The following is a 23,707-nucleotide window of genomic DNA, read 5'->3' as shown; positions in this document are numbered from 1 at the left end:
GTCGTCCTGGTCCCTTTGCAGACAAACAGCCCCAAAGCATGATGTTTCCACCCGCATGCTTCACAGTAGGTATGGTGTTCTTTGGATGCAACTCAGCATTCTTTGTCCTCCAAACACGACGAGTTGAGTTTTTACCAAAAAGTTCTATTTTGGTTTCATCTGACCATATGACATTCTCCCAATCTTCTTCTGGATCATCCAAATGCTCTCTAGCAAACTTCAGACGGGCCTGGACATGTACTGGCTTAAGCAGGGGGACACGTCCGGCACTGCAGGATTTGAGTCCCTGGCGGCGTAGTGTGTTACTGATGGTAGGCTTTGTTACTTTGGTCCCAGCTCTCTGCAGGTCATTCACTAGGTCCCCCCGTGTGGTTCTGGGATTTTTGCTCACCGTTCTTGTGATCATTTTGACCACCATGGGGTGAGATCTTGGGTGGAGCCCCAGATCAAGGGAAATTATCAGTGGTCTTGTATGTCTTCCATTTCCTAATAATTGCTCCCACAGTTGATTTCTTCAAACCAAGCTGCTTACCTATTGCAGATTCAGTCTTCCCAGCCTGGTACAGGTCTACAATTTTGTTTCTGGTGTCCTTTGACAGCTCTTTGGTCTTGGCCATAGTGGAGTTTGGAGTGTGACTGTTTGAGGTTGTGGACAGGTGTCTTTTATACTGATAACAAGTTCAAACAGGTGCCATTAACACAGGTAACGAGTGGAGGACAGAGGAGCCTCTGAAAGAAGAAGTTACAGGTCTGTGAGAGCCAGAAATCTTGCTTGTTTGTAGGTGACCAAATACTTATTTTCCACCATAATTTGTAAATTCATAAAAAATCCTACAATGTGATTTTCTGGATTTTTTTTCCCTCATTTTGTCTGGCATAGTTGAAGTGTACCTATGATGAAAATTACAGGCCTCTCTCATCTTTTTAAGTGGGAGAACTTGCACAATTGGTGGCTGACTAAATACTTTTTTGCCCCACTGTATAGAGACAGGGAGAGGAAAAATACCTCTCCCTTACTTGAATTTCATTATTCTCATCCTATTACAGATACTGTGCTTCAGCATTTCTCACTATCTCTTCCCATCTCCCCCCTCTCTCTGCCCTGTGGCTTCTAAGCCCCGGGTCAGTGTGCTCGTTTCATTTCTCCTTAGAAACACAAAGGGGGGCAGGCTCATCAAAGTCTCTCTGTCCCTCTGGTTTGGCTGGATGCTGAAACAGAGAGCTCTATCCTGTTCTCCTCTCCTCCTTTGGGGCCGCACTGACTCAATACCCCACTGTTCATATCCCCCCTTTAATATCTCTACTACATGGATGTCTATGTTGGGCTAAAGTGGTGGAACCATGGGACCGGTTACAGCATGTATTGTGGTTACATAACCGTGTGATTGGACCACAGGGCATTGTTATGGAGTCATATGGCCACTGGATCCCAGAAATCCTTGTGCCATGGTTGAATACAGTTTCTCGCTTTCATTATCAATTGAAACCAATGAAAGCCTTGCCTGTTTCTTTGGTAAGGTGGTTTGGACCAGGGAGGTGTGTCAGAGAAAGGGCAGACCACCACACCACAAACAGGACTCCTTAACACTAGAACTGCTGAAGCAGTCATTGTCACTGCTCATTCATGGTATTTATTACTCTGCCATTTAAGTCATGCCCCCCTCAGTCATTGACTTTTCTCAAATAACCCAGCGGGGCCTGCACCACTCCTTCTCCCGACAGCGGGGCCTGCTCCACTCCTTCTCCCGACAGCGGGGCCTGCTCCACCCCTTCTCCAGACAGCGGGGCCTGCTCCACTCCTTCTCCCGACAGCGGGGCCTGCCCAACTCCTTCTCCCGACAGCGGGGCCTGCTCCACTCCTTCTCCCGACAGCGGGGCCTGCTTTACTCCTTCTACCGACAGCGGGGCCTGCTCCACTCCTTCTCCCGACAGCGGGGCCTGCCCAACTCTTTCTCCCGACAGTGGGCCTGCTCCACTCCTTCTTCCGACAGCGGGCCTGCTCCACTCCTTCTCCTGACAGCGGGGCCTGCTTCACTCCTTCTCCCGACAGCGGGGCCTGCTCCACTCCTTCTCCCGACAGCGGGGCCTGCTCCACTCCTTCTCCCGACAGCGGGGCCTGCTCCACTCCTTCTTCCGACAGCGGGCCTGCTCCACTCCTTCTCCCGACAGCGGGGCCTGCTCCACTCCTTCTCCCGACAGCGGGGCCTGCTTCACTCTTTCTCCCGACAGAGGGGCCTGCTCCACTCCTTCTCCCGACAGCGGGGCCTGCTCCACTCCTTCTCCCGACAGCGGGGCCTGCTCCACTCCTTCTCCCGACAGCGGGGCCTGCTCCACTCCTTCTCCCGACAGCGGGGCCTGCTCCACTCCTTCTCCCGGCAGCGGGGCCTGCTCCACTCCTCCCGACAGCGGGCCTGCTCCACTCCTTCTCCTGACAGCGGGGCCTGCTTCACTCCTTCTCCCGACAGCGGGGCCTGCTCCACTCCGTCTCCCGACAGCGGGGCCTGCTCCACTCCTCCTCCCGACAGCGGGGCCTGCTCCACTCCTTCTCCCGACAGCGGGGCCTGCTCCACTCCTCCTCCCTACAGAGGGTCCTGCTCCACTCCTCCTCCCGACAGAGGGTCCTGCTCCACTCCTCCTCCCGACAGCGGGGCCTGCTCCACTCCTTCTCCCGACAGCGGGGCCTGCTCCACTCCTTCTCCCGACAGCGGGGCCTGCTCCACTCCTTCTCCCGACAGCGGGGCCTGCTTCACTCCTTTTCCCGACAGCGGGGCCTGCTTCACTCCTTCTCCCGACAGAGGGCCCTGCTCTACTCCTTCTCCCGACAGCGGGGCCTGCTCCACTCCTCCTCCCTACAGAGGGGCCTGCTCCACTCCTCCTCCCTACAGAGGGTCCTGCTCCACTCCTCCTCCCGACAGTGGGGCCTGCTCCACTCCTTCTTCTCCCTGCTCCCTCCTTCTCCCGACAGCGGGGCCTGCTCCACTCCTTCTTCCAACAGCGGGGCCTGTTCCACTCCTTCTCCCGACAGTGGGGCCTGCTCTGCTCCTTCTCCCGACAGTGGGGTCTGCTCTGCTCCTTCTCCCGACAGTGGGGTCTGCTCTGCTCCTTCTCCCGACAGAGGGGCCTGCTCTGCTCCTTCTCCCGACAGTTGAAGGCGCTGTCCGTTGATAATCGCCTCAATAACTGCCTTGAAACTGAACCTAAACTATACTGAAACTAAAGTGACACATAACAACAGAAACAATAAATGAAGTAAAGTATGATGGGGAAAATTGGGGACGGAAAGCGAACGATGCATAATTATGTCATCACCAATTGTGAATGAAGAACAGGCCATTCAATTGTATTGATCTATTCTAATTAGAATCTTACATGATATGTACTCTAAATCATTCCACTGAATCACAGCAGTCTTATCAGTCTCTTCTGGGCTACTTGGAGCAGGCTACACCGTGAGAGCGTGCGTAATGAACATGCTGAACGGCTTTCAATATCTGGGAAAATATCTATATTGTGCAGAAGGTCAGTGTTGGAGACCTTACAGTGGCAAGGGGAGAAATGTCTCCATGGACAATTTCTTAACTTCACTGTCATTGGTGAACAATTTGCTTGTAAAGAAAACAAGTCCGGCTGGCACCATGAACAAAGTGAGACGGGAGCTCCCTACCTCTGCACAAAATAAGGCACCTGCACAGCTGTTGTACTCCTCAACAGTGCTGAAGAATGACAAAACAACAGAACACAAAGAGAAAACTGGAGACTATTACGCACTACAACCAAACAAAGGTGTCAAAGTGTGTTAAGGCAAGTGACATTTATGAAGATTTAAGTCATGTCACGCCCTGGTCTTAGTATTTTGTGTTTTCTTTATTATTTTGGTCAGGCCAGGGTGTGACATGGGTTATTTATGTGGTGTGTTTTGTCTAGGGTTTTTTTGTAGGTTATGGGATTGTTGTGTGGTATAGTTGTCTAGAAAAGTCTATGGTTGCCTGGAGTGGTTCTCAGAGGCAGGTGTTTATCGTTGTCTCTGATTGGGAACCATATTTAGGCAGCCATGTTCTTTGAGTGTTTCGTTGGTGATTGTTCCTGTCTCTGTGTTTGTTTGCACAAGATAGGGCTGTTTTGGTTTTTCACGTTATGTTTAGTGGTTTGTATTGTTTGTTATTATCGTTATTAAAGATGTATCGAAATAACCACGCTGCAGTTTGGTCCTCCTCTCCTTCACCGGAAGAAAACCTTAACAAGTCAACTGTTAGAACAAGGGATAACAGCTAAATGAAATGAAACTGATGCCATTGAAGATGCACTCAATATACGCTCGATCTGACAATAACTGATGATTTTTGACTGCTGTCATATCAATACTTACAGTTGAAGTAGGAAGTTTACATAACCTGAGTTTAAATGTATTTGGCTAAGGTGTTTCACAATTCCTGACATTTAATCAAAGTAAACATTCCCCGTCTTAGGTCAGTTAGGATTTATTTGAGCTTTTATTCCTTCATCACATTCCTAGTGGGTAAGAAGTTTACATACACTCAATTAGTATTTGGTAGCATTTGCTTTAAATTGTTTAACTTGGGTCAAATGTTTTGGGTAGCCTTCCACAAGCTGGAGTGAGCTTTGGCAAATGGAGGCAAGCAACATCAGCTTCATCATAGGAGCTGTTTATGATGTGCTTCCAACACCAAAAAATCTACATCAATGGTACGGCGAGGACTCGACCTGCCCCCTCTGCCCAGCTCCAGCGACTCTCAGGCATATAATGACAGGTTGCAAGACCAGCCTCTCACAAGGCCGCTACACCTGGAGGCACAATCAGGTCCTCAAGAGCCTGGCTGCAGCACTTGAGACCAAGAGGAGTGCAACCAATTCATTACCTCCAAAAACAAGCAATCCCGTTAAAACAACAACATTCATCCGGGAGGGACAGAAAAGGCCCAAGTATCCTCCTACAAAGCCAGAAACTGGACACCTAGCCATGGCCCGGTGTTACGGATACAGTTATCCTGTGTGTGTGTTCCTGTGTGTGTGTTTCTTTTCTCTCCTTCTCCCCTCACAGGTGAAAATCATCACTCCCCAATCAGTCAACAATCAATCATCAATCAGAAGACACACCCCCTCCTATTTCCTGACCTATCACAGTTCCTTCCCCATGGTTTAAAAACCCCATCATTTGTTTGTTCTAAAGCTCAGCTCAGCTCAATCTCTCTGTAAATGCCATGTCTGTAGGTCTCTGTGTTTCACTCTCGCTTTGTGTCTTAACCTCTCTTTTGTTTAATGCACCTCCATAGCACTTTGTCATCACCTGTGAGTATTGTTTTTGGTTATGGTGTTTGTTTGTTGCTGGTGGGAAAAAGGGGAAACCAAGACAAGTCGCCCATGGGCATACACTACCCGTAGGTAAACTTTGTTAAATACACTAGTTAGAACTGGGCGGACCACCCACTGTATTTTTGGTTAGTTAGTTAGATAGCTGTTAAAGTAGTCTAGTCTAGCTTAGGGGTGTGTTTTTGTATATTTATTGTTTCTTTCCTTGGGTCCAGCTCAGCCCCTTTTCCTGCTCCCCCCATTACCGTGTGTTTATAAATAAACCTAGAGTTTGACGGTAGATTTCTGTTGTCGTGGTTATTTCGTGCACACTTTGTCACAATAATAATTTGCATGAGTTATGTTACGGGTCTCATTACCATCCCCCCTAGACTGTCGGGCCAAAAGGGATTCGTAACATAAGTGGGGGCTCGTCCGGGATCTGTCATAACTGACAACCATGCCGCTCATGTAGATTGTTGTAGTGGTATAGTTCAGTGTTGAGCGTCATAGCTGAAGTAGCATTAGTGTTTGCTATTTTCTTTGGCACTTGTGAAGTAGTGTAAAATGAATACTTTTGATTTGAGATCCTTTTTGGATAACCCTTCGTGGAAGGTTTTTGACAAATGTCGTAGAGTTGATTTAATGACCTTGGCTGACCATTATTCAGTATCGATTCCGCAGAGTTTAGTTAAGGCGGAGGTTAAACGGCTAATATTAAATGTATTGTTGGAAGAGCAGGTGCTTGTGTTACCGCTGCCTGAGCCTACTACCCCTGTAGCGGATGTTGCTGCTCCTGTAAGCCCATTGGTGTCTGATAATGAGGGCGAGGCTAAAACACCAGCCACATTGTCCCGTTTTGATCCACTCTCCCCACTGTCAAATGGTGATGCCAGGAGGGATGTCCGTTTAGCACAGTTCCAACTGGAGGTGGAAGAGAGAGCCCAAATTAGGCAAGAGACTCTCCAGTTGGAGATGTGTAAAATGGAGGCAGAAAAAGAACGAGAACAACGGCATTTGGAGATGTGTAAAATTGAGGCAGACAGAGAACAAAGGCAGTTGGAGTTCAAAATGTGCCAGATGGAACTGGAGGCAGAGACAGCGAGGCTAGCCTCCGGTCCTACTGTGCCTGTTTGTGAGCCGTCCTCACCTGCTGTGTCCTCAAACACTTTTGACATTAGTAGGCAGATTGCCTTAGTACCTTTGTTCAGAGAGTCAGAGGTTGACTCCTATTTTTGTGTATTTGAGCGTATAGCCGTAGCATTGAAATGGCCTGAAGAGGTATGGTGCCTATTACTTCAGTGTAAATTAACTGGTAAAGCCCAAGAGGTTTTGTCAGCGTTACCTCTGGAGGACAGTTTGAATTACGAAGTGGTCAAAGCTACTGTTCTTCGTGCCTATGAGCTTGTGCCTGAGGCATACCGACAGAGATTTAGGTCTCATAGAAAGTCTTCTAGTAAAACTTATGTGGAATTTGCTAGAGACAAGGGAAATCTGTTTGATAAATGGCATGCTGCTAGTAAGGTAACTGATTTCAACTCTCTCCGGGAGTTAATCTTGTTGGAAGAGTTTAAAAATTGCTTGCCCGAACGCATTGTAGTTTACCTAAACGAACAGAAAGTATCCTCCCTGGCAGAAGCGTCTGTGTTGGCAGATGAGTTTGTGTTGACGCACAAGAGTGTGTTTTCGGCTCAAACTGAGAGTAGAGCCACTGAGTTTCCTACCTTTAGCCCTAGTCGGTCAGCAGTAGTATATCAAGCACGCCAGAAGAATGAGCGTCCCTGTTTCTATTGTCATAAAGTAGGACATATGATTAATGATTGCTTCCTGCTTAAACGCAAACAAGGGATGCCTCTTCGTGCCAAGCCACCAACAGGTGTTGCTCTAATTCGTACGGTTAAGAGGTCTGCAACAAAACAGGTGCCTCAGGGTAACTGTAGTTTGAAAGTCTCAGTCCCCGACCGCCGTTATGAACCATTCATTTTAGAGGGGTTTGTGTCCCTAACGAATGACGAAGCGTCTCAACGACCGGTTAAAATCCTTAGAGATACTGGTGCGGCGCAGTCGTTTATATTGTCTGATGTGTTGCCCTTATCTGACGATACATACTGTGGTTCCAGTGTGTTAGTGCAGGGTATTGAAATGGGTTTTGTCCCAGTGCCATTGCACTTTGTGAAAGTACACTCTGAGTTAATCAGTGGAATATTCAGAGTGGGGGTACGTCCTATGTTGCCAGTGAAAGGTGTGACCTTTATAATGGGTAACGATATTGCCGGAGGAAAGGTAGTACCCGTATTGGAAGTATTGGATAAAAGTGACCACTCTCTCTCGAATGAGCTGGCACAGAGTTATCCACATGTGTTCCCCGCTTGTGCTGTCACTCGTGCCCAGGCACGACAAGAGGGTGACGAGATAGATTTGTCAAACACTGTTCTGTTTAAAGAGGTTGATCAAGAGGATGGATTGTGTGATACCTCTGAGAAGCTGATCACCTCTGACAAACAGCCCAGGAAAGAATCAAAGAACGTTGAACTTATTGCTGATGCAATACAGTTACCAGTCACTCGTGAGCAGCTGATTGCTAACCAAAAGGTTGACAACAAGCTTGCTAAATGTTTTTCTAGTGTTGTCTCATTGGAAGATGTGAAGAAGAAGAACGTGGCTTACTTCATTGATGGTAATCTCCTCATGCGTAAATGGAAATCCCATGTTGACGCGGATGGAGATTGGAATGCTGTTTACCAAATAGTGATTCCTACAGCCTTTCGACAAAATGTGTTATCCCTTGCTCATGATCACCAGTGGTCTGGTCATTTAGGAATCACAAAAACTTATGATCGGATCCTTCGACATTTCTTTTGGCCGGGTTTAAAACAAGATGTGGCTCAGTTCTGTCGGACATGCCACACATGTCAGATAACAGGAAAACCAAATCAGGTTATTCCTCCCGCTCCTCTTTGTCCCATACCTGTCATAGGTGAACCATTCGAGCATGTGGTGGTTGATTGTGTCGGACCGTTACCGAAGACAAAATCGGGTAACCAGTTTTTGTTAAGATAATGTGTTGACAGATGCTTTGTCTCGTGTGTGAAAATGATTGCTGTATGTTTTGCAAGGTTGTTGCTTTGTTGTGAGTATTCATTGAAATACTGTAGTCGCAACCCCTAGGGTTGCTCTTTTAAGGGTGGGAGTGTTACGGATACAGTTATCCTGTGTGTGTATCCTGTGTGTGTGTTTCTTTTCTCTCCTTCTCCCCTCACAGGTGAAAATAATCACTCCCCAATCAGTCAACAATCAATCATCAATCAGAAGACACACCTCCTCCTATTTCCTGACCTATCACAGTTCCTTCCCCATGGTTTAAAAACCCCATCATTTGTTTGTTCTAAAGCTCAGCTCAGCTCAATCTCTCTGTAAATGCCATGTCTGTAGGTCTCTGTGTTTCACTCTCGCTTTGTGTCTTAACCTCTCTTTTGTTTAAAGCACCTCCATAGCACTTTGTCATCACCTGTGAGTATTGTTTTTGGTTATGGTGTTTGTTTGTTGCTGGTGGGAAAAAGGGGAAACCAAGACAAGTCGCCCATGGGCATACACTACCCGTAGGTAAACTTTGTTAAATACACTAGTTAGAACTGGGCGGACCACCCACTGTATTTTTGGTTAGTTAGTTAGCTGTTAAAGTAGGCTAGTCTAGCTTAGGGGTGTGTTTTTGTATATTTATTGTTTCTTTCCTTGGGTCCAGCTCAGCCCCTTTTCCTGCTCCCCCCATTACCGTGTGTTTATAAATAAACCTAGAGTTTGACGGTAGATTTCTGTTGTCGTGGTTATTTCGTGCACACTTACTTTGTCACAATAATAATTTGCATGAGTTATGTTACGGGTCTCATTACCATCCCCCCTAGACTGTCGGGCCAAAAGGGATTCGTAACACCCGGGACTGGAAGATGCTTGTCGATATTGGCCAGCAACTAATTTTTCCATCTGAGATTGCTTCTACCAACCTTAGGCCAGACATGGTACTCTGGTTCCCTTCACGAAAGGCTGTGTACATCATAGAGCTCACAGTCCCGTGGGAAAACTCTGTTGAAGAGGCCTACGAGCGTAAGAAACTGCGTTACACAGAGTTGGCAGCAGACGCAACTCAGCGTGGCTGGAATGCAAAGGTCTGGCCAGTTGAAATGGGATGCAGAGGATTCGTGGCTTCTTCCATCATCAGGTTGCTGAAAGAACTTGAAAGAACAAGCAGCTGAAAGAGGCAGCCAGTGGATCTGGATCAAACGGAAGGACCCTTGCTGGGCTATAACTTCATGACCCCCCCACCCCCACCTGAGAACCCAATTCAGATCCCTCCAACTTGAGGAGGGCATATGAGGTATGCGGTCAGCTGTCGGGCTGGCTCAGGGAAGAGGACGCCCCTGCCTTGCATAGTTCCGTGGGGACATCTTAATTGGGCATGGGACACAAGCTAAGGCTTGATCACCCTTTAGCTGGCCACCTTTGATGAGGGTGTTTAGTGATTAAAGGCCGAAACACCCACTGATTCGAAGGCACACTACTGAGGATGTGTCCCAAAATTGACATCTTACCCCAGTTTAAGAAATAAACCTCCCATGCCACTCTGTCAACATCACGGCAAATCTCATGCGAGTGCATTCCATCTATTGGCACAATGGACAGTTTTTAACATCTTGTCCCGTGTTTTATGATTCTACAATAAGTTGTGTGAATTTTGGCCCATTCCTGATAGAGCTGGTGATTGAGGATAGGATTGAGGTCAGGGCTTTGTGATGGCCACTCCAATACCTTGACTTTGTTGTCCTTCAGCCATTTTGCCACAACTTTGGAAGTATGTTTGGGGACATTGTCCATTTGAAAGACCCATTTGCGACCAAGCTTTAACTTCCTGACTGATGTCTTGAGATGTTGCTTCAATATATCCACATAATTTCCCCTCATGATGCCATCTATTTTGTGAAAGGCCGCTGGCCCTTCTGCATCAAAGCACCCCCACAACAAGATGCTGCCACCCCCGTGCTTCATGGTTGGGAAGGTGTTCTTCGGCTTGCAAGCCACCCCCTTTTCCCTCCAAACATAACGATGGTCATTATGGCCAAACGGTTCTATTTTTGTTTCATCAGTCCAGAGGACATTTCTCCAAATGTGCAGTTGTAAACCTTGGAACGCCTTTTTTTATGGGGGTTTGGAGCAGTGGCTTCTTCCTTGCTGAGCGGACTTTCAGGTATGTCAATATAGGACTCGTTTTACTGTGGACATAGTTACTTTTGTGCCTGTTTCCTCAAGCATCTTCACAAGGTCCTTTGCTGTTGTTCTGGGATTGATTTGCACTTTTCGCACCAAAGTACGTTCATCTCTAGGAGACAGAATGAGTCTTCTTCCTGAGCAGTATGACGGCTGTGTGGTCCCATGGTGTTTATACTTGCGTACTATTGTTTATACAGATGAACGTGGTACCTTCAGGTGTTTGGAAATTGCTCCCAAGGATGAACCAGACTTGTGGAGGTCTTGGCTGATTTCTTTGGATTTTCCAATGATGTCAAGAAAAGAGGCATGGAGTTTGAGGTAGGTCTTGAAATACATCCACAGGGACACCTACAATTGAATCAAATGATGTCAATTAGCTTATCAAAAGCTTCTAAAGCCATGACATCATTTTCTGGAATTTTCCAAGCTGTTTAAAGGCACAGTCAACTTAGTGTATGTAAACTTCTGACCCACTGGAATTGTGATACAGTGAACTATAAGTTAAATTATCTGTCTGTAAACAATTGCTGGGAAAATTATTTGTGTCATGCACAAAGTAGATGTCCTAACCGACTTGCCAAAACTATAGTTTGTTAACCAGAAATTTGTTGAGTGGTTGAAAAACGGGTTTTAATGACTCCAACCTAAGTGTATGTAAACTTCCCACTTCAACTGTATATTGATTATAATGCCACTGTTGCTTTTCCCTCGAGTTTCACTATTCATCAGGGCCACCTCACGCTTATAATGATGTTTAGGTTACTGATGTTTCCAGCATTTGACTGTGCATATTGGTGGTTGGGTATGTTTTGTGTACTTATAAAAATAAGCTGTTACCGCGTCCAACACATACTTTCTGTTTCATAGTTGTAACAAAGGAACTCCACTAAGAACATTTCTTGAACACTTGAATTTATAAATAAAAAAATTTGAGTATAGTGTACAGTAACATATACTAATGAAAATGCTATTGAGTGCTTTGAAATAAAATAAAAATGGTATTCTAATGTTACCCAAGGCCGTCATAAACACAACCAAATTATTATGTTTGCGACAGCATATATAAAAAGTATGAATTACACTGTTCGAGTGTTGCAGTCAGAATGACTGCTCATTAGCTTGAAGGCGGGGTCCATCGAGGCCCAGTAGTTCTAGTGTTAACAGTCTGGTCCCAGCTACTACTGATAAATCAGCAGCCACATCTCACTGGCAGATCTGGGTCACATTGGCAGCACTGCAGCCTCACACCAGAGAGCCTCCCTCTCCGTCTCTCTCCAGTATCTTTCTGCATATCCATCTCTCTCCCTCTCTCAGCCTGGTGACAGACTGCTGCAGCTGTCAGTGAAACATGGGAACAGGGCTGCAGAGTAGACCCCCTCCTCCTCCCCTTCTCTATGGCAGGGCTCAGGGTGACCTGGGTTTCTGGTACTGGACTGTACCAGACAGACTCTGATGTAGGTCTCCATAGAGGTACTAGGGGATTGGGACTGTGGCCCCTGGTGGATTAGACATTGGACAGGCTCTTTTATAGCCTACCAGCTAGTCAGAGTATTGGGGTACTAAATATATGGCTAGATCCACTTGGGAGAGAGAATAAACACATACACCCACCACAGTGTTCCAGAGCGAGGGTGTGGAGGCAGAGCCATGTCTGATGGTTCTTGTCTTGTCCATAGTACCGTGGAGAGGAAGAGGAGGAGGGAAGGAGAGAGGGGCAGAGGGTAGGCCCATGGGAACCATTTACTGTCCTGTTGAGTCTCCCAGCACACCAGTTCCAGATCAGTGACTGTGTTAACCCTGTCAGACCCCTGTCTACCTCAGAGTAAGTGTTCAATCACACAGAAAATGTACTGACCAACCATAATCAATCAAAGCCTTTAATTTAGTATGGGACAAATTAGAGGAATGACAAGCAGAGGATTAAGACCCACAAGAAAATATCAATCTATCAATGGGCACTGTACACACAAATCATTATGGTCTGAATCGCAGCCTGACAAACGTGACCACAAATCTGCATTAAAACTTGACATCATTGACATCAATGCATGATATATACAGCACTTATTACACAATACGAGTTGTGCGTACGTTTCACAAGTTCAGATTGTGAAAAACAACAGGAAGTCTCTTACCGGATGATGTCCTTGTGTCCGTTGCGTGCGGCGAGGTGCAGCGGAGTGTTAAAGCCTGAGTCTGCAGGTTCCTTACTATTACCCTCTAACAGAGCCACCACCATGTTACTGCTCAACAACAGCTGAGCAACCTGACAGGAGGGAGGTCATAAAGCCATGGAGACAGAAGAGAGGAGAAAGGGAAATTGAAGGAGAGAAAGTGAGAGAAGGGGGGGAGAAGGTGATAAAGAAAAGACAGGGTGATGAGTGCAGGCTTCAACTATTACCAACACATGTACATTTCATGCACTGTTAGGACAAGGGATAACGAACACACACAAGTTTGAAACCTTTAGGAGTCCTGTGATTTGACATGGGAGGACCCACAGGTGAGTGTGAGGTAAAACAGGAGTGACCCAGTGGCATAAACAACCCCACACATCTGGCCCACACACTGGATGACACCTCAACACTCACTGACTGACTGCTGCTGCTGGAAGACTGATCTGGGACAGAGGACAGGAGGAAACACAAAGGGACAGAGAGGGAAAAGGAGAGAGAGAAATAGAGAGGGCCTCTCCACACCCTGGCACCCTAACACAGCAGCTGATGCCCATAAACACACACACACACACACACACACACACACACACACACACACACACACACACACACACACACACACACACACACACACACACACACACACACACACACACACACACACACACACACACACACACACACACACACACGGTGGAGCCAGTGTCAGCATTCTAAAGATATCCCATTCTAAATCAATCCCGGGGGACAATAGTTACAGGCTAACTCTCTCAAGTCTCATTAAACAAACACACAAGCACAAACAAAGCTGCCCAGCAATCCTTCCAGTAATAGAAGTTACAGACGGACTTGCCAATACTTCCTCTCCAGCCCACATCCAGATAAATAAGAATGAAAGACAAGGGGACTTTCCAGCCCAGTAGGAGAGGAGAGCAGCGTTCCCAATGAGTGTGTGTGTGTGATTACTATTACTTCACCCTGGCTTGGTTCGGCTTCACACTGTCCTATCCAAACTAAACGCTGCTGCAGCACTATTTGGGACCAGGGACCTTGATTGAGGCAGCGCACAGAGTTTGAAATACACTCACATTGGCTTGGTGGTGTTTGAAGGGCTATAGGAACTGACAAATTCATATACAAAGCTATTGTGCACTCAGGGAGAGAGAGATGTTAGTGAAATTGTCAAACTGGTTTAATGATGCAGGCTTAAACTGCCCAATTCTCCATTATGTCATAGTAACCAAATGTACATTTGAGATGGAGAGAGTGTGAATAACTGTGCTCAAGAGAGAGATAAATGGAGATTAGAGAGGGAGAGAGAAATGGAGAGTAGAGAGGGAGAGAGAGAAATGGAGAGTAGAGGGAGAGAGAAATGGAGAGTAGAGGGAGAGAGAGAAATGGAGATTAGAGAGGGAGAGAGAGAAATGGAGAGTAGAGGGAGAGAGAGAAATGGAGAGTAGAGGGAGAGAGAGAAATGGAGAGTAGAGAGGGAGAGAGAGAAATGGAGAGTAGAGAAGGAGAGAGAGAAATGGAGAGTAGAGGGAGAGAGAGAGAAATGGAGAGTAGAGAGAGAGAGAGAAATGGAGAGTAGAGGGGGAGAGAGAGAAATGGAGAGTAGAGGGAGAGAGAGAAATGGAGAGCAGAGAGAGAGAGAGAAATGGAGCGCAGAGAGAGAGAGAGAAATGGAGAGCAGAGAGAGAGAGAGAAATGGAGAGTAGAGGGGGAGAGAGAGAAATTGAGAGTAGGGGGAGAGAGAGAAATTGAGAGTAGGGGGAGAGAGAAATGGAGAGTAGAGGGAGAGAGAGAAATGGAGAGCAGAGAGAGAGAGAGAAATTGAGAGCAGAGAGGGAGAAAGAAAGAGAGAGAATGATGCAGGCTTAAACTGCCCAATTCACCATTAAGCCATAGTAACCAAATGTACATTTGAGATGGAGAGAGTGTGAATAACTGTGCTCAGGAGAGAGAGAGAGAAATGGAGATTAGAGAGGGAGAGAGAAATGGAGAGTAGAGAGGGAGAGAGAAATGGAGAGTAGAGAGGGAGAGAGAAATGGAGAGTAGAGGGAGAGAGAAATGGAGAGTAGAGGGAGAGAGAGAAATGGAGAGTAGAGGGAGAGAGAGAAATGGAGAGTAGAGAGGGAGAGAGAGAAATGGAGAGTAGAGAGGGAGAAAGAAAGAGAGAAATGGAGAGTAGAGGGAGAGAGAAATGGAGAGTAGAGGGAGAGAGAGAAATGGAGAGTAGAGAGGGAGAGAGAAATGGAGAGTAGAGAGGGAGAGAGAGAAATGGAGAGTAGAGAGGGAGAGAGAAATGGAGAGTAGAGAGGGAGAGAGAAATGGAGAGTAGAGGGAGAGAGAAATGGAGAGTAGAGGGAGAGAGAAATGGAGAGTAGAGAGGGAGAGAGAGAAATGGAGAGTAGAGAGGGAGAAAGAAAGAGAGAAATGGAGAGTAGAGGGAGAGAGAGAAATGTGGAGTAGAGGGAGAGAGAGAAATGGAGAGTAGAGGGAGAGAGAAATGGAGAGTAGAGGGAGAGAGTGAAATGGAGAGTAGAGGGAGAGAGAAATGGAGAGTAGAGGGAGAGAGAAATGGAAGTAGAGAGGGAGAAAGAAAGAGAGAGAAATGGAGAGTAGAGGGAGAGAGAGAAATGGAGAGTAGAGGGAGAGAGAGAAATGGAGAGTAGAGGGAGAGAGAGAAATGGAGAGTAGAGGGAGAGAGAAATGGAGAGTAGAGAGGGAGAGAGAGAAATGGAGAGTAGAGGGAGAGAGAGAAATGGAGAGTAGAGGGAGAGAGAGAAATGGAGAGTAGAGAGGGAGAGAGAGAAATGGAGAGTAGAGAGGGAGAGAGAAATGGAGAGTAGAGGGAGAGAGAGAAATGGAGAGCAGAGAGAGAGAGAAATGGAGAGAAGAGAGAGAGAGAGAAATGGAGAGCAGAGAGGGAGAGAGAGAAATGGAGAGTAGAGGGAGAGAGAGAAATGGAGAGCAGAGAGAGAGAGAGAAATGGAGAGCAGAGAGGGAGAAAGAAAGAGAGAGAATGATGCAGGCTTAAACTGCCCAATTCACCATTAAGTCATAGTAACCAAATGTACATTTGAGAAGGAGAGAGTGTGAATAACTGTGTTCAGGAGAGAGAGAGAAATGGAGAGTAGAGAGGGAGAGAGAGAAATGGAGAGTAGAGGGAGAGAGAGAAATGGAGAGTAGAGGGAGAGAGAGAAATGGAGAGTAGAGAGAGAGAAATGGAGATTAGAGAGGGAGAGAGAAATGGAGAGTAGAGAGGGAGAGAGAAATGGAGAGTAGAGAGAGAAATGGAGAGTAGAGAGGGAGAGAGAGAAATGGAGAGTAGAGAGGGAGAGAGAGAAATGGAGAGTAGAGAGGGAGAGAGAGAAATGGAGAGTAGAGGGAGAGAGAAATGGAGAGTAGAGGGAGAGAGAAATGGAGAGTAGAGGGAGAGAGAGAAATGGAGAGTAGAGAGGGAGAGAGAGAAATGGAGAGTAGAGAGGGAGAAAGAAAGAGCGAAATGGAGAGTAGAGGGAGAGAGAGAAATGAGGAGTAGAGGGAGAGAGAAATGGAGAGTAGAGGGAGAGAGAGAAATGGAGAGTAGAGGGAGAGAGAAATGGAGAGTAGAGGGAGAGAGAGAAATGGAGAGTAGAGGGAGAGAGAGAAATGGAGAGTAGAGGGAGAGAGAAATGGAGAGTAGAGGGAGAGAGAAATGGAGAGTAGAGGTAGAGAGAGAAATGGAGAGTAGAGAGGGAGAGAGAGAAATGGAGAGTAGAGAGGGAGAAAGAAAGAGAGAAATGGAGAGTAGAGGGAGAGAGAGAAATGGAGAGTAGAGGGAGAGAGAGAAATGGAGAGTAGAGGGAGAGAGAGAAATGGAGAGTAGAGGGAGAGAGAAATGGAGAGTAGAGGGAGAGAGAGAAATGGAGAGTAGAGAGGGAGAGAGAGAAATGGAGAGTAGAGGGAGAGAGAAATGGAGAGTAGAGGGAGAGAGAAATGGAGAGTAGAGGTAGAGAGAGAAATGGAGAGTAGAGAGGGAGAGAGAGAAATGGAGAGTAGAGAGGGAGAAAGAAAGAGAGAAATGGAGAGTAGAGGGAGAGAGAGAAATGGAGAGTAGAGGGAGAGAGAGAAATGGAGAGTAGAGGGAGAGAGAGAAATGGAGAGTAGAGGGAGAGAGAAATGGAGAGTAGAGGGAGAGAGAGAAATGGAGAGTAGAGGGAGAGAGAAATTGAGAGTAGAGGGAGAGAGAGAAATTGAGAGTAGAGGGAGAGAGAGAAATTGAGAGTAGAGAGGGAGAGAGATAAATGGAAGTAGAGAGGGAGAAAGAAAGAGAGAGAAATGGAGAGTAGAGGGAGAGAGAGAAATGGAGAGTAGAGAGGGAGATAAAGAAATGGAGAGTAGAGGGAGAGAGAGAAATGGAGAGTAGAGAGGGAGAGAGAGAAATGGAGAGTAGAGAGGGAGATAAAGAAATGGAGAGTAGAGAGGGAGAAAGAAAGAGAGAGAAATGGAGAGTACAGAGGGAGAGAGAAAATGAGAGAGAAATGGAGAGGAGAGAGGGAGAGAAAGAGAGAGAAATGGAGAGTAGAGAGAGAGAGGGATAGAAATAGAGAGAAATGGAGAGTAGAGAGGGAGAGAAAGAGAGATAAATGGATAGTAGAGAGAGAGAGGGATAGAAAGAGAGAGAAATGGAGAGTAGAGAGGGAGAGAGAGAGAGGGAGAGAAAGACAGAGAAATGGAGAGTAGAGAGGGAGAGAGAAAGAGAGATAAATGGAGAGTAGAGAGAGAGAGGGATAGAAAGAGAGATAAATGGAGAGTAGAGGGAGAGAGAGAGAGGGAGAGAAAGACAGAAATGGAGAGTAGAGGGAGAGAAAGAAATGGAGAGTAGAGAGGGAGAGAGAACGAAATAGAAATGGAGAGGAGAGAGGGACAGAAAGAGAGGAGAGAAATGTTGAGAGAAGTAAATGTGCTCCAGTAAGAAAACCAGCATGCTCAAGGATGAGAGAGACTGAAAGAAAGACAAAGTAAAGTGTGCAGAAGTGAGATGTACTTGATGGAAGAGGAGCAGGTGTGACAACGCAGCCCATCCCAGATCCAGAGGGGTTGTATCTGTCCAGCTGTGACCTCTGTCTAGACTAACACAGGCCATGAGTTACATCACTGCAGCCCATCCCAGATCCAGAGGGGTTGTATCTGTCCAGCTGTGACCTCTGTCTAGACTAACACAGGCCAAGAGTTACATCACTGCAGCCCATCCCAGATCCAGAGGTGTTGTATCTGTCCAGCTGTGACCTCTGTCTGTCTAGACTAACACAGGCCATGAGTTACATCACTGCAGCCCATCCCAGATCCAGAGGGGTTGTATCTGTCCAGCTGTGACCTCTGTCTAGACTAACACAGGCCATGAGTTACATCACTGCAGCCCATCCCAGATCCAGAGGGGTTGTATCTGTCCAGCTGTGACCTCTGTCTAGACTAACACAGGCCATGAGTTACATCACTGCAGCCCATCCCAGATCCAGAGGGGTTGTATCTGTCCAGCTGTGACCTCTGTCTGTCTAGACTAACACAGGCCAAGAGTTACATCACTGCAGCCCATCCCAGATCCAGAGGGGTTGTATCTGTCCAGCTGTGACCTCTGTCTGTCTAGACTAACACAGGCCAAGAGTTACATCACTGCAGCCCATCCCAGATCCAAAGGGGTTGTATCTTTCCAGCTGTGACCTCTGTCTGTCTAGACTAACACAGTCCATGAGTTACATCACTGCAGCCCATCCCAGATCCAGAGGGGTTGTATCTGTCCAGCTGTGACCTCTGTCTGTCTAGACTAACACAGGCCAAGAGTTACATCACTGCAGCCCCCCTGTCTGTCTCTGTGAGCCTGGGCCAGTGGTGGGGGAGGAGAAACACACACAGTCTTACCTTGACTCTACCGAACTCACAGGCCAGGTCTAGGGGGGTCTTCTTGGTTTTGTTGATCAGACAGGGGTTGGACTGATGCTGCAGCAGCATCTCAGACTGAGAGAAACAGACAGACAGGGAATCAACACACACACACACACACACATATTAACACACACACACACAGACAAGATCAAATACCATATACACACTGTCACCGGGGCCATTAGGGGAGTAGGTTATGTTATGTGGATGTGGTCATGCAGATAACATTACAACACACATAGCCAGGGAGATGATGTCGGATGTTTCTATCAGCACCTGGTGCTGCCTGCCGTATCCAAGGACACAGAGTATTTGGTGAAAACAGACAGTCCATTAGCCCTGGTCATTCTGCTCTGGGAATACATAGTAGACTACAGGACTGGAGGCTGTTACAATCAAATGGGACTTCATGGTCTGTGCAGATAAATGCTTTTCACACAAACTGTGGTCCTAAAAGGCTTACAAATCAATTAATGTGGCGTAACCTGAACACATCCTGACAATGCTTGTAGGATAGATCCTGATCTATTTCCCAATTATTTGAATTCCATTTAGTTAGTTTTTTTCTTTGCACTCAATGTGCAGTTTCTCTAGAGATAAATCAGATCGAAGCCGAACTGTGCGATGTAGTGATGTAGTAGGGAGTTGTGGTTCCCAATATTCTACATAGTTCAGCGCAGGAAATGTGGGTAGTTAACGACAATGACCATAATTCATTGCATGCCTACTTGTCCCGTCTGTGTGGGGCATACACAGAGGGAGTGCGCGATTTAGAGCAGTTGCGCGAGGTATCTCTACCTGAAAACGCACCATCTACCACCATGTGACTTTTATTCATTGTTTTATTCTGTGTTGTTAAAGCGAAAACCATGAATTTGAAATAAATCGGACCTAAACCGAACCAACTTATCACTCAGCACTACAGGGGGTGAGACTGGGACGGACGTTAGTAGCAAACACAAGGTCCCTAATCGCCCCTAAACCTGATCACCCCGGATCACCTGACCCCCCCCCTTCATTACCCCTCAATCCCTACAAATCCAATACCCTTCACCCTGCCTCGTTCTTCTCTCTCCCTCTCCAATCCAATCACACCAACATGCCTCTCCTCTCCCAGCTTGCTACGTATCCCCTGACCCCTCAATCCCTTAAATGACTGTACCACCAACCACCACTCATCCTACTCTATCCCCTGACCCCTCAATCTCTTAAATGACTGTACCACCAACCACCACTCATCCTACTCTATCCCCTGCCCCCTCAATCCCTTAAATTACTGTACCACCAACCACCACTCATCCTACTCTATCCCCTGCCCCCTCAATCCCTTAAATGACTGTACCACCAACCACCACTCATCCTACTCTATCCCCTGCCCTGTCTGTCTGTCTGTCTGTCTGTCTGTCTGTCTGTCTGTCTGTCTGTCTGTCTGTCTGTCTGTCTGTCTGTCTGTCTGTCTGTCTGTCTGTCTGTCTGTCTGTCTGTCTGTCTGTCTGTCTGTCTGTCTGTCTGTCTGTCTGTCTGTCGGTCTGTCTGTGGGTCTGTCTGTGGGTCTGTCTGTGGGTCTGTCTGTGAGTGTGTGTCTGTGTACTGACCACGTCATAGTGTCCGTACTGTGCGGCCAGGTGTAGGGGGATGTGTCCATCCTGTGAGACCCCATTGACTCCAGCTCCGGCCCGCAGCAGCATAAGGACAGAGTCAGCCTTGCCCTGCCATGCTGCATAGTGGAGCGGACGCATACCTGCAGGAGGCAGCACATCTATGATCACACACAGTGGCTTGCGAACGTATTCACCCCCCTTGGCATTTTCCTACTTTACTGCCTTACAACCTGGAATTAAAATGGATTTTTGGCAGGTTTGTATTATTTGATTTACACAACATGTCTACCACTTTGAAGATGCAAAATATTTTTTATTGTGAAACAAACAACAAGTGAGACCAAAATAACTGAAAACCTGAGCATGCATAACTATCCCCCCCCCCCCCCCCCCCCCAAAGTCAATACTTTGTAGAGACACCTTTTGCAGCAAATACAGCTGCAAGTATCTTGGGGTATGTCTCTATAAGCTTGGCACATCTAGCCACTGGGATTTTTGCCCATTCTTCAAGGCAAAACTGCTCCAGCTCCATGGATAGGCTCCGTTGGTGTACAGCATTCTTTAAGTCATACCACAGATTCTCAATTGGATTGAGGTCTGGGATTTGTCTAGGCCATTCCAAGACATTTAAATGTTTCCCCGTTAACCACTCGAGTGTTGCTTTAGCAGTGTGCTTAGGATCATTGTCCTGCTGGAAGGTGAACCTCCATCCCAGTCTCAAATCTCTGGAAGACTGAAACAGGTTTCCTTCAAGAATTTCCCTGTATTTAGCGCCATCCATCATTCCTTCAATTCTGACCAGTTTCCCAGTCCCTGCCGATGAAATGCATCCCCAGAGCATGATGCTGCCACCACCATGCTTCACTGTGGGGATGGTGTCTCCAGATGATGCGTTTTCCTTGATGGCCAAAATGCTCAATTTTAGTCTCATCTGACCAGAGTACCTTCTTCCATATGTTTGGGTAGTCTCCTACATGTCTTTTGGCAAACACCAAACATGTTTGCTTATTGTTTTTTCTTCAAGCAATGGCTTTTTTCTGGCCACTCTTCCGTAAAGCCCAGCTCTGTGGAGTGTACTGCTTAAAGTGGTCCTATGGACAGATACTCCAATCTCTGTGGGGAGATTTGCATCTCCTTCAGAGTTTCCTTTGGTCTCTTTGTTGCCTCTCTGATTAATGCCCTCCTTGCCTGGTCTGTGAGTTTTGGTGGGCGGCCCTCTCTTGGTAGGTTTGTTGTGGTGCCATATTCTTTCCATTATTTAATAACGGATTTAAATGGTGCTCCGTGGGATGTTCAAAGTTTCTGATATTTTTTTTATAACCCAACCCTGATCTTTACTTCTCCACAACTTTGTCCCTGAAGGAGAGCTCCTTGGTCTTCATAGTGTCGCTTGGTTGGTGGTGCCCCTTGCTTAGTGGTGTTGACTCTGGGGCCTTTCAGAACAGGTGTATATATACTGGGGCCTTTCAGAACAGGTGTATATATACTGGGGCCTTTCAGAACAGGTGTATATATACTGGGGCCTTTCAGAACAGGTGTATATATACTGGGGCCTTTCAGAACAGGTGTATATATACTGGGGCCTTTCAGAACAGGTGTATATATACTGGGGCCTTTCAGAACAGGTGTATATATACTGGGGCCTTTCAGAACAGGTGTATATATACTGGGTCCTTTCAGAACAGGTGTATATATACTGGGGCCTTTCAGAACAGGTGTATATATACTGGGGCCTTTCAGAACAGGTGTATATATACTGGGCCTTTCAGAACAGGTGTATATATACTGGGGCCTTTCAGAACAGGTGTATATATACTGGGCCCTTTCAGAACAGGTGTATATATACTGGGGCCTTTCAGAACAGGTGTATATATACTGGGGCCTTTCAGAACAGGTGTATATATACTGGGGCCTTTCAGAACAGGTGTATATATACTGGGTCCTTTCAGAACAGGTGTATATATACTGGGGCCTTTCAGAACAGGTGTATATATACTGGGGCCTTTCAGAACAGGTGTATATATACTGGGGCCTTTCAGAACAGGTGTATATATACTGGGGCCTTTCAGAACAGGTGTATATATACTGGGGCCTTTCAGAACAGGTGTATATATACTGGGGCCTTTCAGAACAGGTGTATATATACTGAGATCATGTGACAGATCATTTGACACACAGGTGGACTTTATGTAACTAATTATGTGACTTCTGAAGGTAATTGGTTGCACCAGATCTTATTTAGGGGCTTAATAGCATAGGGGGTGAATACATATGCATGCACCACTTTTACGTACTTTAAAAATATATATTTTGTGAAACATTTTGCGTGTCCATTACATGAAATTCAAATAAAAATCCATTTAAATTACAGGTTGTAATGCAACAAAATAGGAAAAACGCCAAAGGGGTGAATACTGTTGCAAGGCACTTTACAATACACATATATACAAACACAAGACAGACAGACAGTGAGTGAGGGACAGAAGTACAGTAGACATTTTTGGGTTATCCATATGAAAGCTGATATTAAAAATCACATCTGTTCCACAGATGGAACTAATAGAATGTACGAGCTGATATACAGTAGAATCACAAGACAATGTGTGCGTCACTAATAAAAACATCACAGATAATATGAATTAAAGGCGAGTCTGTTTGTACTGAGGCACATGTTGCTAACTGGTCAAATCTGGAAGTACCAGCTAACATGAAATCTCAAGACAATGTGTGCCACTGATAGAAAACATCAGAGATAATGTCTGTGCTGACAGAGATGATCTCACTGAGATCTGTGTTAGCTGTTTTGCTAGCTGATCTGAGAGCAGGTGATAAATAGTGCTGTGTCTCACCGTTCCTGTCCTTGATGTCAACGGTGGCCTGGGCCTCCAGCAGCACAGACAGCAGGTCTGTAGTTCCGGTCAGAGCAGCATGGTGGAGAGCTGAGAACCTGAAGACAACAACACACAGAAAGATAACAGATATAGTAAGGTGAATGCACCAATTTGTAAGTCGCTCTGGATAAGAGCGTCTGCTAAATGACTTAAATGTAATGTAAATGTAAATGGATATAGCACAGAGGCACAAAGACAACGGAGAAGAGGAAATGAGAAGATAACAGAGGGATATAGCACAGAGGCACGAAGCCAACGGAGAAGAGGAGATGGGAAGATAACAGAGGGATATAGCACAGAGGCACGAAGACAACGGAGAAGAGGAAATGGGAAGATAACAGAGGGATATAGCACAGAGGCACAAAGACAACGGAGAAGAGGAAATGGGAAGATAACAGAGGGATATAGCACAGAGGCACAAAGACAACGGAGAAGAGGAAATGGGAAGATAACAGAGGGATATAGCACAGAGGCACAAAGACAACGGAGAAGAGGAAATGGGAAGATAACAGAGGGATATAGCACAGAGGCACAAAGACAA

At 46.4% G+C, this 23,707-nt stretch overlaps 1 protein-coding gene across 9 annotated transcripts in view; it reads right to left on the bottom strand.

The window, feature by feature from the left end:
- The window catches only part of LOC123998621 (caskin-2-like), a 115,708-nt gene that overhangs the window by 25,007 nt on the left and 66,994 nt on the right, over positions 1-23,707 (bottom strand). For all 9 annotated transcript variants that reach the window (XM_046303656.1, XM_046303657.1, XM_046303659.1 and 6 more), the window contains exons 4-7: positions 23,125-23,222; positions 20,270-20,415; positions 18,651-18,746; positions 12,705-12,835 (exon numbers count right to left, since the gene is read on the bottom strand). In XM_046303656.1, the coding sequence (XP_046159612.1) occupies positions 12,705-12,835; positions 18,651-18,746; positions 20,270-20,415; positions 23,125-23,222 (471 nt within the window). The remainder of the gene's footprint in view (positions 1-12,704; positions 12,836-18,650; positions 18,747-20,269; positions 20,416-23,124; positions 23,223-23,707) is intronic.

This window comes from Oncorhynchus gorbuscha, linkage group LG16, assembly GCF_021184085.1.
Source record: "Oncorhynchus gorbuscha isolate QuinsamMale2020 ecotype Even-year linkage group LG16, OgorEven_v1.0, whole genome shotgun sequence".
Taxonomy (NCBI): domain Eukaryota; kingdom Metazoa; phylum Chordata; class Actinopteri; order Salmoniformes; family Salmonidae; genus Oncorhynchus; species Oncorhynchus gorbuscha.
Note: the sequence above shows the minus strand (reverse complement) of the source record. Positions and strands in the feature narration are given on the sequence as shown.